The sequence below is a fragment of the Hevea brasiliensis genome, chromosome 14 (assembly GCF_030052815.1).
Source record: "Hevea brasiliensis isolate MT/VB/25A 57/8 chromosome 14, ASM3005281v1, whole genome shotgun sequence".
Classification (NCBI taxonomy): Eukaryota; Viridiplantae; Streptophyta; class Magnoliopsida; order Malpighiales; family Euphorbiaceae; genus Hevea; species Hevea brasiliensis.
Window position 1 is genome coordinate 19,985,495 of NC_079506.1, and position 13,638 is coordinate 19,999,132.

The 13,638-nt window shown below is 33.4% G+C and overlaps 1 protein-coding gene across 1 annotated transcript; it reads left to right on the forward strand.

Annotated features, from left to right (window-relative positions):
• Positions 1-1,777: 1,777 nt before the first annotated feature.
• Positions 1,778-13,306, forward strand: LOC110645284 (protein ACCELERATED CELL DEATH 6-like). Its single transcript, XM_058134402.1, has 3 exons — positions 1,778-2,551; positions 12,026-12,552; positions 12,752-13,306. The coding sequence occupies exons 1-3, from the start codon at positions 1,942-1,944 to the stop codon at positions 13,304-13,306; spliced, it is 1,692 nt and encodes a 563-aa protein (XP_057990385.1). The 5' UTR covers positions 1,778-1,941.
• Positions 13,307-13,638: the final 332 nt, after the last annotated feature.

Consider the following 13,638-nt stretch of genomic DNA (forward strand, 5'->3'; position numbering starts at 1 on the left):
AATAATAATAATTGAGTTTGGGATAAATTTGAGTAATTGAGAATAAATTTTAATCAGGTTTAAAACATGTTCGAATTTTGAAAATATTAATCGAGTTCAGGTTCAAATAAGGTGATTTTCACGAATACCCTACTTGTTATTATCACTACCAGCAGGCCTTGTTTGAAAGTAAAATATACTTAAAAATAAAAGAATAAAATGAAGTTTTTACTATTTATAAAATAATTTTCTTTTTTTCTAATATCCAAATAAAAGGAGGAAAATAATTTTTTTTTCTTAACTTTTATTTTCTCTCCTTATTTATATATATTTTTTATTTTATTTCCCTCTAAAACAGTTTCATATCAGGTTTGAAATACACACTAATATATATTGAAATTGATAAGAAATATAATTCTTCAATTCTAATTTAATTAAAGTAAATAAAAAAATATTTAAACAATATTTTAAAATATTTATATGTCATTCTGACAATAACTTTAATAAAACATGACAACATTAAATATTATTTAAAATCGAATTTTTATTATATATATATATATCAAATTTAATTTTAGCCCTGCAATTTATATCTAATAGTCACATAAACTTTTAAAATATTTTGGGTCCAATTAAGCTCCTCAACCATTCAAAATCATTCATTTAACTCTAAACTTAGCCGAGATAAACGGAGTTTAATTGCAAAGCACAACAAGACCTTTAGGAAAACGAATTTCCAGCCTTGAAGATGAGCCATCAAGCATGCAACCATATATGATCAACTTGTGTAAATGTATAATTTGTCCATCATTCATTTACAACTCAGTCGCCATGATACCTCGTAGTATGCTTTTCACTGCAACAAAAGGCTAACTATATGCAATACCATGCAAGTTTATTGGGAAAGAGGTTTCAGTCACTACAACAAAAGCAATTGCTGCAAATATTGGTCCCTCAATGCTAAATAGATTCGCCCAGCTCAAGAAATATATGACCTCATTAACGCAAATGCTTTCCCATTGAGTATAGTAAGGAGGGCTGTCACGGAGAAGCTGCCATGGTCGAGTACCTAATGGGCAAACTCGATATTCAGTCCTCTTACCCATTTGGTAATTTTGCCATGAGTTTAAAACCTTTTACTGCTTAGAAACTGGATCGAACCCTAATGAGTCGACGCAAGGGTAGGTATAAGAATCAACCATTGATATCTTTGAATATAAGTGGTAGAGTAATCTCCTGCCTAGTACTGAGATTGCAAAGGGTATCGAAGAAAACGGTGAACAAATGGAAAAGAACAGACGTTATGAGTCACGTGCTCACCTGAGTTACTTTTGGTTCAATATTAGCTAATTTTTAACTAAATTTAGAGTTAAATGGACGATTTTAACTAAGTGAGAGACTTATTTGAATCTCAAAATATTTTAAAAACTTATATAATTATTTAGAAGGATCTATACAAGTCTTTAGCCTATTTATATTTATAAAATAACTAGTCACTCAAGCGGGGCTTATGAGGTGATGGAACATTGCACTAGCCCCAAGGGGTGGATTTATTGTGACTAATATCTGGCCTATCCGTTTTTAGTTGGGAGTTAAATTCATAATATTTTTTTTTTAGCAAAAATTCATAATAAATTAGTTGTAATCAAAATTTTTCCAAATATCTAAATCTGTATCGAGCGTTATAAATTTAATGCATGAAATCAACCCATCAAACCAAACACAAATTTGTCTTCACTCTCCAGGACCCTTATAAATGAGGTGTCTGGCAAGTGTGTGTTAAAAGTGGAGAAAAACCTAAAATCTCACTGCTAAAGCTTTTTCTTGCTCACTATTTTTCACTGCTCAACTTTGCTAGCGACCTCTAGCTAGCTACACGTATGGCATTCCCAAGCTTTGCTCGAAACCCAATTAGTATCTGAGACCAATGATCAGCCCAAACAAAAAGACATCATCACTTCCATGGATGCTGAATGGTACAATGCAGCAGCTAAACGCCAAATCGACAAATTCAAAGATTATACAAAGCCTCTAGATCTTTTGCGTACCCCAAACAAAAATACAGTCCTACATGTTTACATCACTGCAGTAAAAAAGGAACCGGAAGAATCCATTGAATTTGTGGAACTAGTTGAGAGCAAATGTCCATCGCTGCTAGCTGAGCCCAACATCAAAGGCGAAACTCCGTTGCACATTGCAGCAAGGTTTGGGCGCAAAAATATAGTCGAATTTCTTATTCAAAGCATCAAGAAGGCTCAAAACGAAGACCTAGAGAGAGGCGCAGAGGCGTCAACAAGTGATAAGATGCTGAAGAAGACAAGCACAGATGAAGACACAGCCTTACATGAGGCAGTGAGAAATAATCATCCTCAAGTGGTGGAAATATTGATTAGAGAAAATCCTGAATTTGCGAACATAGCAAATGCCGCCGGAGAAAGCCCGCTTTACCTTGCAGCGGTGAGAGAGAACAATAACATTGCCTCTAAGATATTGGAGATATGTCCCTCACCGGCATACAGCGGTCCCAATGGTAAAACAGCTTTGCACGAAGCTGTGATAAGTCGAGATGAAGGTGCGCTTCATTTCCACTCAGTTGAGAAATACCCAAAAATCTTTTCTTCTTCCCTCTTGTTTATTTTAATTTAAGTCGATTAATCCCATTATTAATTATACAAATTTCATCAATTAAATTCCATGATTAGAATTTATATATGCATGAATATAATAAAATTATTTTATTTATATTCAAATTTAAAATATTATATATAATTTTTATATATAAACGAATATTTAATATTATTTAATCAAAAAGATTTTTATCTACTCTTTAATTAAAGAAGAGAAATTTTCTAAGTTGTCCTAGATTTCATAATGAATAACATTTTTTATTTTATGTGTTTTGAAAATTAAATTATGTAGTCTCTTAATTTTGCTTCTGTAATACATTTAGCTCCCTCTGTCTATTTTTGCATAATACTAAGATAAATTACTATTTAATGCTTTGGTATTGCAATTACTTACAATTTTATCTCTTAATTTTATAATTATTTACAATTTCATCCCTCAGTTCCATCTCTCTCTCTCACGCACACATTTATGTCTCCGCCTCTCTCCTTCTTTTTTGTCTCTCTCTTCCTCTCTCATTTCTATCTCTCCCATTTATATTCCTCTCTCCGTCTCTCTTCCATTTTTGTCTCTCTCTGTGGAAACCCATATACATTTATCATTTATTATTATTTTATTTTAATTAGCTTACAATAATTTAATATATTTATAAAAAATATATATTTTTTATTGGATAGTTTGCTTATTTATTTTAAGATATATATATTATTTTTGAAATTAAATATATATCTGCAATCTGAACAATCCAGTTCAATAATAACTCTTTTCCCATTCTACACCTAATAGAACTCTTGAAATATATATATATATATACTCTAATAATCTCTTCTGCTAAACTTTGCTCTCAAAACCTGTTTGTCACCTCCTTTTTCTATCAAATACTCTCAACAGGTATTTTCATTATCTTTTAAATTATATATATATATATATATATATATATAAATTTATTATTTATAATCTGATGTACGCAGAGAATCCCTAAATTTTTACTTCTCTATTTATCACCTTCGATTCTGTTTTCAAAGTAAAAAAAATTCTCATTCTTTATTCAATAATGGGTGAATTTGATTTTATTTTATTTTCTCGATTTGTTACAACTACTCTAGAAATTTATTTTTCTTTGATCATTGGTATTGAATTGGGTTGATCATGATTACTGTGAGATAATAACCTTCAATTTAGATTTTATATATATATATATATATATATATATATATATATAAACCTTCGTCCCCTGTTCATCCACCACCGAATTCGTCCCACCCAATAAATATATTGGAAGCGTCCCTTCGTCTTCGGTGGTGCTTCGCTGTTCATCCCTGTATATATATATATATATATATATATATATATATAAGTTATTATATTTTATTATTATTTGATATTTTTCTTTAATATTTTGGGGTGTGTAGGAGATTTGAATATTCAATCAGTCAGTTGAAATTATCTCTCTTCCATTGAAATAACTATTGTCTTGAAGGTTCCAGGTGAATGGTAATTATAGTACATGGCACCTTTTTAGTCCCTTTTAAAATTTCTTAGCATTTAGTTTGTTATTAAATGAAATTTTAAATCAATATTTTAACAATTATTTTATATGTGATTTTCTAGAGTTTTATTTTATTATTGAATTTTATTTCGATTTTGATTAAATAATTGATTTTGTCAACTATCTCTGCATTAGACCTATTAAGATTCCGGGAACAGGCCTTTAATGTATTTATATTGATTGATATTTGATTATAAAATTTACCGATGTGTTACTGAATTGATTTGAGATTGATTTGATTTTATTGACTCTCTGAAACTATTGAAATACACTATTGGAATTGCACTATCAGTTATTATTTGCTATCTGGAATTTTTAGTGATTTTGATTGATTTGTACAAATTGATTTTCTATTTTGAATTTGTACCTGTGCCCAGTATCTGTTTCTGTTATCTGGCCCCGCCGTGTGGACTATCACGGTATTAGGTTGCATTGTCGAGTCATGCATCATTGTAGTTTATGGTTTGCATTAGTATCATATGCATTGATATCTGTGAAGGAGGAGGAAGGTATTTAATATCTGGTAGCGCGCTTACCATCTGGCCTTTGGTGATGTGGGGTATCATCACCCTGGTGCAGTGTACCATAAAATTTTTATTGAATGAATTTCTTTTATATATATGTTTTATGAAGTTATTTTATTAATAATTTTGACAGCATGAGCATGATTTTATTGAATAGAAAATTTCTTGTGAAATTAATCAAGCGTCTGCCTGTTCCTATTCCGTTGTGTGCTATAATTATCATTCACTGAGCATCTAGCTCAAACCACGTTTTCTCTGTCTGTTATCTATTTCAGATCAGTAGAACTCTGCAACTGATCCAAATATTCAGTCCATTTTCTGGAGAGGGACAACTTTGATTTGTTCTCATGGTATTCCCGAATTCATGTTTTCTCGGCCTAATAATTAGTTTAGTTTATTGAACAGTTTGAGTTTTTATTGAAATCTATAGAGACTCCACAGTTTACCTATGGGATATTTATGATGTTTATTCAGCATTTTATTTATTTGGATTTTGTCTATTTTTGGGATTAGTAAGTGACAATATATTCATTCAAGATACTCTGATAAGGCTTGCATGATTTAAGAATACTTAAATTATGCGCCGGTCACGATTCAGAATTTTGGGTCGTGACAAAGTTGGTATCAGAGCTCGGTTGAGGTCTAGTAAACTTGCGGAGCATAGGATCCTTAACGTCTTTTCAGTTTATCATTGCTTTAGATGTCTGCGTCCTTCGTACCTTCTCACCTGTCTTAATTTGGCTCACATTTTCAAATTTAATACTTGTTTATTAAAATGAATAGGTGCCTGAGTCTGTTAAACGTAAGAGGAGAGCTAGGGCCAAGGGTCTTAATGGTGCAAACCTTGATCCAACAAGGGAGGTACCACCTCAAACTATTAATCAGACATCTAAACACACACCTATGGCTAAGACTGGGGCACAATCACTCCTTTGTTTCTCCATACTTTTCCATGAGATTTAGTACACCACCTACTTTGTTAGAGTATCCTTTATCTGTATCAACACCTATGGGGGATCCAATAGACACTGATATGGTGTATAGGGGATGTATAGTTCACATTGGAGATAGGGAATTAGCTGCAGATCTTGTTTCTTTGGATATGTTTGAGTTTGATGTGATTTTAGGCATGGATTGGTTAGCCACTTATCACGTTTCATTGGATTGTCATAATAAAGTTGTACTCTTTAAAATTCCTGGGGAGGCAGAATTTCAATTTCAGGGAGATCGCAGTATAGCCTCTAGTAATCTTATCTCCGTAGTGAGTGCTAGACGATTATTGCAAAAGAGGTATAAAAGGTATCTAGCTTATGTTAGAGATGTTCAGGTAGAAGGTGCAGGTTTGGAGAATGTTGCAGTGGTTAAGGAGTTTCCTAATGTGTTTCCAGAAGATTATCAGGTTTACCCCTGGAGCGAGAGGTAGAGTTTGGTATAGACTTAGTTCCTGAAACTGAGCCCATATCTATGCCACCTTATCGTGTGGCACCCGCAGAACTTAAGGAGTTGAAGGAGCAACTACAGGACCTACTAGATAAGGGGTTTATTCGCCCTAGTGTTTCTCCATGGGGTGCTCCTGTGTTATTTGTACGAAAGAATGATGGGTCTTTGAGAATGTGCATTGATTATAGGCAATTGAATAAGGTAACTATGCGTAATAAGTATCCTCTTCCACACATAGATGACCTGTTTGACCAACTTCAAGGTGCAAAGTATTTTTCCAAGATTGATCTTCGATCTGGGTATCATCAATTGAGGGTCAAGAAAGAAGACATACTCAAGACGGCCTTTAGGACTAGGTGTGGACACTATGAATTTCTTGTAATGTCTTTTGGTCTTACCAATGCTCCGGCCGCTTTTATGGATCTCATGAATAGAGTTTTTAAGCCTTTCTTAGATCAATTTGTTATAGTTTTCATCGATGACATTCTAGTGTACTCAAAGAGTAAGGAGGAGCATGAGCAGCATTTGAGAATTGTCCTTCAGACCTTACGAGAACACAAGCTATATGCCAAGTTCTCAAAATGTGAATTTTGGTTAGATAGTGTGGCTTTCCTAGGCCATACAGTATCGAAGGATGGGGTGTGCGTTGATAAGAAGAAAGTTGAGGTAGTGCTTCATTGGCCTAGACCCACAACTGTATCAGAGATTCGTAGTTTCTTTGGTTTAGCAGGGTATTATAGACGGTTTGTTCAAGACTTGTCTCATATTGCAGCACCTTTAACTAAGTTGACACAGAAGAATGTGAAATTTCAGTGGTCTGAGGCTTGTGAGAAAAGTTTTCAGGAGCTTAAGATTCGTTTAACTACAGTACCAGTGTTAGCCCTTCCATCTGGATCAGGGGGGTTATGTAGTATATTGTGATGCTTCTAGGATTGGTTTAGGATGTGTTTTGATGCAGCATGGACGGGTTATTGCATATGCTTCTCGTCAGTTGAAAAGGCACAAGCAGAATTATCCAACTCATGATTTGGAAATGGCTGCAGTAATTTTTGCTTTGAAAATCTGGAGGCACTATCTGTATGGTGAGACTTGTGAAATCTTCACTGACCACAAAAGTCTCAAATACATATTTGACCAACGTGATCTTAATCTTAGGCAAAGGAGATGGGTAGAATTGCTAAAGGATTATGATTGCACCATACAGTATCATCCTGGAAAAGCTAATGTAGTGGTTGATGCTCTAAGCAGGAAGTCTTCTAGTAGTTTAGCCCATATATCTACCAAGATGAGGCCTTTGATTGGTGAATTACATGAGTTGCTAGATCAGGGAGTAGAGTTTAAAATCATAGCTGGATCATTCTTAGCACATTTTTGAGTTAGGCCTATCTTGATTGATCGAATTAAGGCTGCTCAGAAGAGGGATTCTCAGCTGTGTGTGATTATAGATAGTATTCATCAAGGCCAAGCTCAAGGGTTCATGTTAAATGATGATGGAGTTCTTCGTTATGGCACTAGACTCTGTGTCCCTAATGTTGACGAGTTGAGAAGAGAAATCATGGAGGAGGCACACCATTCTACTTACACAGTACACCCAGGTTCAACTAAGATGTACCGTGATTTAAGGGAGCATTATTGGTGGGGTGGCATGAAGAGGGATGTTGCAGACTTTGTTGCTAAATGTTTGACTTGTCAGCAGGTTAAGGCAGAACATCAGAGACCATCTGGGTTACTTCAGCCATTGCCTATTCCCGAGTGGAAGTGGGAGCATATTGCCATGGACTTGTTATGGGTTTACCTAGTACACGAGGTGGTTACAATGCAATCTGGGTGATAGTGGACAAATTGACAAAATCTGCTCATTTCCTTCCTGAGAAGACTACATATGACTTTGCTAAACTTGCACAGTTGTATATAAACAAGATTGTTAGTCTTCATGGAGTTCCAGTTTCCATTGTCTCTGATCGTGGTACTCAGTTTACTTCTCGATTTTGGAAGAAATTCCAAGAAGCTTTAGGAACACGAGTAGACTTTAGTACTGCTTTTCACCCTCAGACGGATGGACAGTCAGAAAGGACCATACAGACATTAGAGGACATGCTTCGTGCATGCGTTATGGATTTTGGTGGCTGTTGGGATCATCATTTGCCTTTAGTGGAGTTTGCTTATAATAACAGTTATCAGGCAAGTATAGAGATGGCTCCATATGAGGCATTATATGGTCGAAAGTGTAGGTCACCGGTTTGTTGGGATGAAGTTGGAGAAAGAAGGCTTACTAGACCAGAGTTGATACAATTAACTTCAGAGAAGGTTCGACTAATTCGTGATCGACTTTTGACTACTCAAAGTAGACAGAGAAGTTATGCTGACCCTAAGCGTAAAGATGTAGAATTTATGATTGGTGATCATGTATTTCTGAGAGTTTCCCCTATGAAAGGAATCATGAGGTTTGGGAAGAAAGGGAAGCTTAGCCCTCGTTTTGTTGGTCCATTTGAAATTTTGGAGAGAATTGGAGCAGTTGCTTACCGTTTAGCCCTTCCACCTGGTTTTGCACATGTACATTCAGTTTTCTATATTTCTATGCTTAGGAAGTAAGTACCAGATCCATCTCATGTTTTACAACCTCAAACCATGCAATTTAGGGATGATATGTCATATGAGGAGCAACCAGTAAAGATTTTTAGATCGACAAATTAGGAAACTCCGGTCTAAGGAAGTGGCTTTGATCAAAGTCTTGTGGCATAATCACTCAAGTAGTGAGGCCACATGGGAGGCAGAATCTGAAATGCGAGCCAAATATCCTCACTTATTTGATTCTTCAGGTTAGAATTTTGTCTATTCAAATTCGGAGACCGAATTTTTTTTAAGGGGGAAAGTATGTGGAAACCCATATACATTTATCATTTATTATTATTTTATTTTAATTAGCTTACAATAATTTAATATATTTATAAAAAATATATATATTTTATTGGATGGTTTGCTTATTTATTTTTAGATATATATATTATTTTTGAAATTAAATATATATCTGCAATCTGAACAACCCAGTTCAATAATAACTCTTATCCCATTCTACACCTAATAGAACTCTTGAAATATATATATATACCCTAATCATCTCTTCTGCTAAACTTTGCTCTCAAAACCTGTTTGTCACCTCCTTTTTCTATCAAATACTCTCAACATGTATTTTCATTATCTTTTAAATTATTATTATTATTATATATATATATAAATTTATTATTTATAATTTGATGTACGCAGAGAATCCCTAAATTTTTACTTCTCTATTTATCACCTTCGATTCTGTTTTCAAGGTAAAAAAAATTCTCATTCTTTATTCAATAATGGGTGAATTTGATTTTATTTTATTTTCTCAATTTGTTACAACTACTCTAGAAATTTATTTTTTTTCTTTGATCATTGGTATTGAATTGGGTTGATCATGATTACTGTGAGATAATAACCTTCAATTTAGATTATATATATATATATATATATATATATATATATATATACCTTCGTCCCCTGTTCATCCACCACCAAATTCGTCCCAGCCAATAAATATATTGGAAGCGTCCCTTCGTCTTCGGTGGTGCTTCACTGTTCATCCCTATATATATATATATATATATATATATATATATAAGTTATTATATTTTATTATTATTTGATATTTTTCTTTAATATTTTGGGTGTGTAGGAGATTTGAATATTCAATCAGTCAGTTGAAATTGTCTCTCTTCCATTAAAATAACTATTGTCTTGAAGGTTCCAGGTGAGTGGTAATTATAGTACATGGCACCGTTTTAGTCCCTTTTAAAATTTTTTAGCATTAAGTTTGTTATTAAATGAAATTTTAAATCAATATTTTAACAATTATTTTATATGTGATTTTCTAGAGTTTTATTTTATTATTGAATTTTATTTCGATTTTGATTAAATAATTGATTTTGTCAACTATCTCTGCATTAGACCTATTAAGATTCCGGGAACAGGCCTTTAATGTATTTATATTTATTGATATTTGATTATAAAATTTACCGATGTGTTACTGAATTGATTTGAGATTGATTTGATTTTATTGACTCTCTGAAACTATTGAAATACACTATTGAAATTACACTATCAGTTATTATTTGCTATCTGGAATTTTTAGTGATTTTGATTGATTTGTACAAATTGATTTTCTATTTTGAATTGGTACCTGTGCCCAGTATCTGTTTCTGTTATCTGGCTCCGCCGTGTGGACTATCACGGTATTAGGTTGCATTGTCGAGTCATGCATCATTGCAGTTTATGGTTTGCATTAGTATCATATGCATTGATATCTGTGAAGGAGGAGGAAGGTATTTAATATATGGTAGAGCGCTTACCATCTGGCCTTTGGTGATGTGGCGTATCATCACCCTGGTGCACTGTACCATAAAATTTTTATTGAATGAATTTCTTTTATATATATGTTTTATGAAGTTATTTTATTAATAATTTTGACAGCATGAGCATGATTTTATTGAATAGAAAATTTCTTGTGAAATTAATCAAGCGTTTGCCTGTTCCTATTCCGTTGTGTGCTATAATTATCATTCACTGAGCATCTAGCTCAAACCACGTTTTCTCATGCATTATCTGCTTTTGATTAGTAGAACTCGCAATGATCCAAATATTCAGTCCATTTTCTGGAGAGGGATAACTTTGATTTGTTCTCATGGTATTCCCGAATTCATATTTTCTCGGGCTAATAATTAGTTTAGTTTATTGAATAGTTTGAGTTTTTATTGAAATCTGTAGAGACTCCGCAGTTTACCTATGGGATATTTATGATGTTTATTCAGCATTTTGTTTATTTGGATTTTGTCTATTTTTGGGATTAGTAAGTGACAATATATTCATTCAATATACTATGATAAGGCTTGCATGATTTAAGAATACTTAAATTATGCGCCTGTCACGATTCAGAATTTTAGGTCGTGACACTCTCTTATTTCTCTCTTTCCCCTCCTCTCTTCTTTATTCATCTCTCCCTTCTCTTAGCTCTTCTCCTTTCTCTCCATGTTTCTCTCTCAATCTCCTTTGTTGTTTGTCTATCTCCTTTGAGCAAGTATAAAGATAGAGACGAAGAAAAAAGGAAGAGAGGGAAAATAGAGCTATAAATAAGAGAGAGAGAGAAAAAAATCGAGAAAGATAGAGAAAAGGAAAGAGACAAAAATAGAGTAGATAGAGAGAGGGCGAGAGAGATGAAGAGATGAAATTGATGAATGAAATTGTAAATAATAATAATATCCAAAGATTAAATAATAATTTATCTTAAATACTAATGGTTAAAATAGAGGGAAGGACCTTAAGTGTGCGATAGAAGCAAAATTAAGAAACTAAATAGTTTAATTTTTAAAATATAAAGACTCAAGTGTTATTAATTACAAAATATTAGGGTTAAATAATAAGTTTCCCTTTGAAGAAAACTAAACAACACTAAGCCTGCAGTGAACAAATTAGCCCCTAACGTCTCCTTTTTCTATGTCCTCCAATTTTTATTTCACCAAACTCACAAGCACAAAGAGTTTTGGTTTTTTAGAAGTATAGTTGTAAATAAATCAAGCTATTTGAATTCAACTTCAAGAATATTTTAAAATATTTAGTGGAGTTTAATTTTTTTAGTAGTTCAAGTAACTTGCAGAATTGAATTACTAAAACTGTTACTGAAACGCTTAATATTATCGAACAAGACTTGAATTATTTTAACTCATATATTGATAAGTGGCTTTTTCCATAAACTACTCTTTTATTATTTGCACGTTCTGAGACGGCACAAATAAATATTTCTCTCAGCTAATAATATTTAATTTTGTGCTTTTTATTTATTTATTTATTTTAACACAAGTTGATACCTTTTTAAATTTTATTTCAGATTTGACAAGAAAAATACTGGACAAAAACAACAGTCTGACCAAAGAACAAGACAATGAAGGACGGACTCCACTGCATTATGCTTCCTACTTCAATCTTCCTGCAATTGTGCAAATATTACTAGAAGGTGATAATAAATCTGCCGCATATATTGGCGATAATGATGGAAAGACACCTCTTCATATTGCAATTATCTGCGGCAAAAGCCATTTAATGGTGGTGGAAAAAATTATGTCAGATTGCCTAGATTGCAGCGAGCTGGCTGACAATGAAGGCAAGAATGTTCTCCATTTTGCTGTGGAAAGCGGCAATTTTAAAGGAGTGCAAATTATTACCCAAGAACCTTCCCTGGCCAACCTAATTAATCAGAAAGATAAAGAAGGGAACACTCCAGTCCATCTAGTTGCTGCTTTTGGCTTTGAAAGTCTTACAGAACACCATCTAGTTGATAAAAAGGCCGTCAACAATAAAAATTTAACCGCTCTGGACGTGGTGCTCGAAACGAAGGATGAAACCGATGAGCTATTGGTGCGCCAACTTGATTTTATGCCCAATATATCATCCCCCACAAATTGTAGATATTGAATTTTTTTTGAAAAAAATTTTTTCAGCTTGAACTTAAAACTTCATTGACAACACTAAGCCTAAATGAAAAATTATTCACTTTCATTGGAAGGCATTGATTTGTTTTTTATAACAGCACAGTGAATGAACTTTCATGTTGCAGGGATATACAGCAAGAAAACTAAGGCGGGCTAGATATGAACAAGGTCGGCCTTTAATCCAGCTGAAAGCAAGAGAACGAAATAAAATCACCGATAAGTCAATCTCTGCACTCAGGAAAGTGAGTAAATCCCATCAGATAGTAGCCACCCTCATAGCAACAGTAACTTTTACGGCAGGTTTCACCTTACCCGGCGGTTACAATCAAGATGGCCCCGGCAAAGGAACAACAATTTTAACTAGAAGATCAGCCTTCAAAGCTTTCCTTATAACCGACACCCTTTCATTGGCCCTCTCCATTTCCGTTGTGCTTATCCACTTCTTGTTGACACTGACACGAAACAAGAAAAAGTTATTTTATCTGTTCTTTTGGGCATTTGTTTTCACTATTGTTGCCATGATATTAATGATGGTGGCATTCATGGCAGCTGTGTATGCAGTGATGCCGCATTCCTCATCAGGTCTTAGGGCTGCCATTTGTGTCATCGGAAGTTGTTTAGCCTTATTGTGTCTCTACATGCTCAAGGTTACGTTGCCTGAAATTTGTCATTGTGGTTGAAACTTACTTATTAAAAATATTATTATTTTTTGAAAAATTCTTATGTGGTTAAGGGTGTATATATATTCAATTAATAGAAAGTGAATAAACAATTATTTCAAGTAAGTCATACCATAATAGTGGATAAAATACAATGTGACGTGTAAATTAGTTGGATGCATATATAAAGATAAAGTTTGTCAGCGTTATTGTGAATTAATGAAAATAATTTTATAATTTCATTATGAAAATTTATTTGCTTTTATATTATTATCCCTTAATTGATTTTCATATTCAATGGTTAGGATTTCATATTCAATGGCTGCAATTTTCATCATTTTCATCCTCTTCAT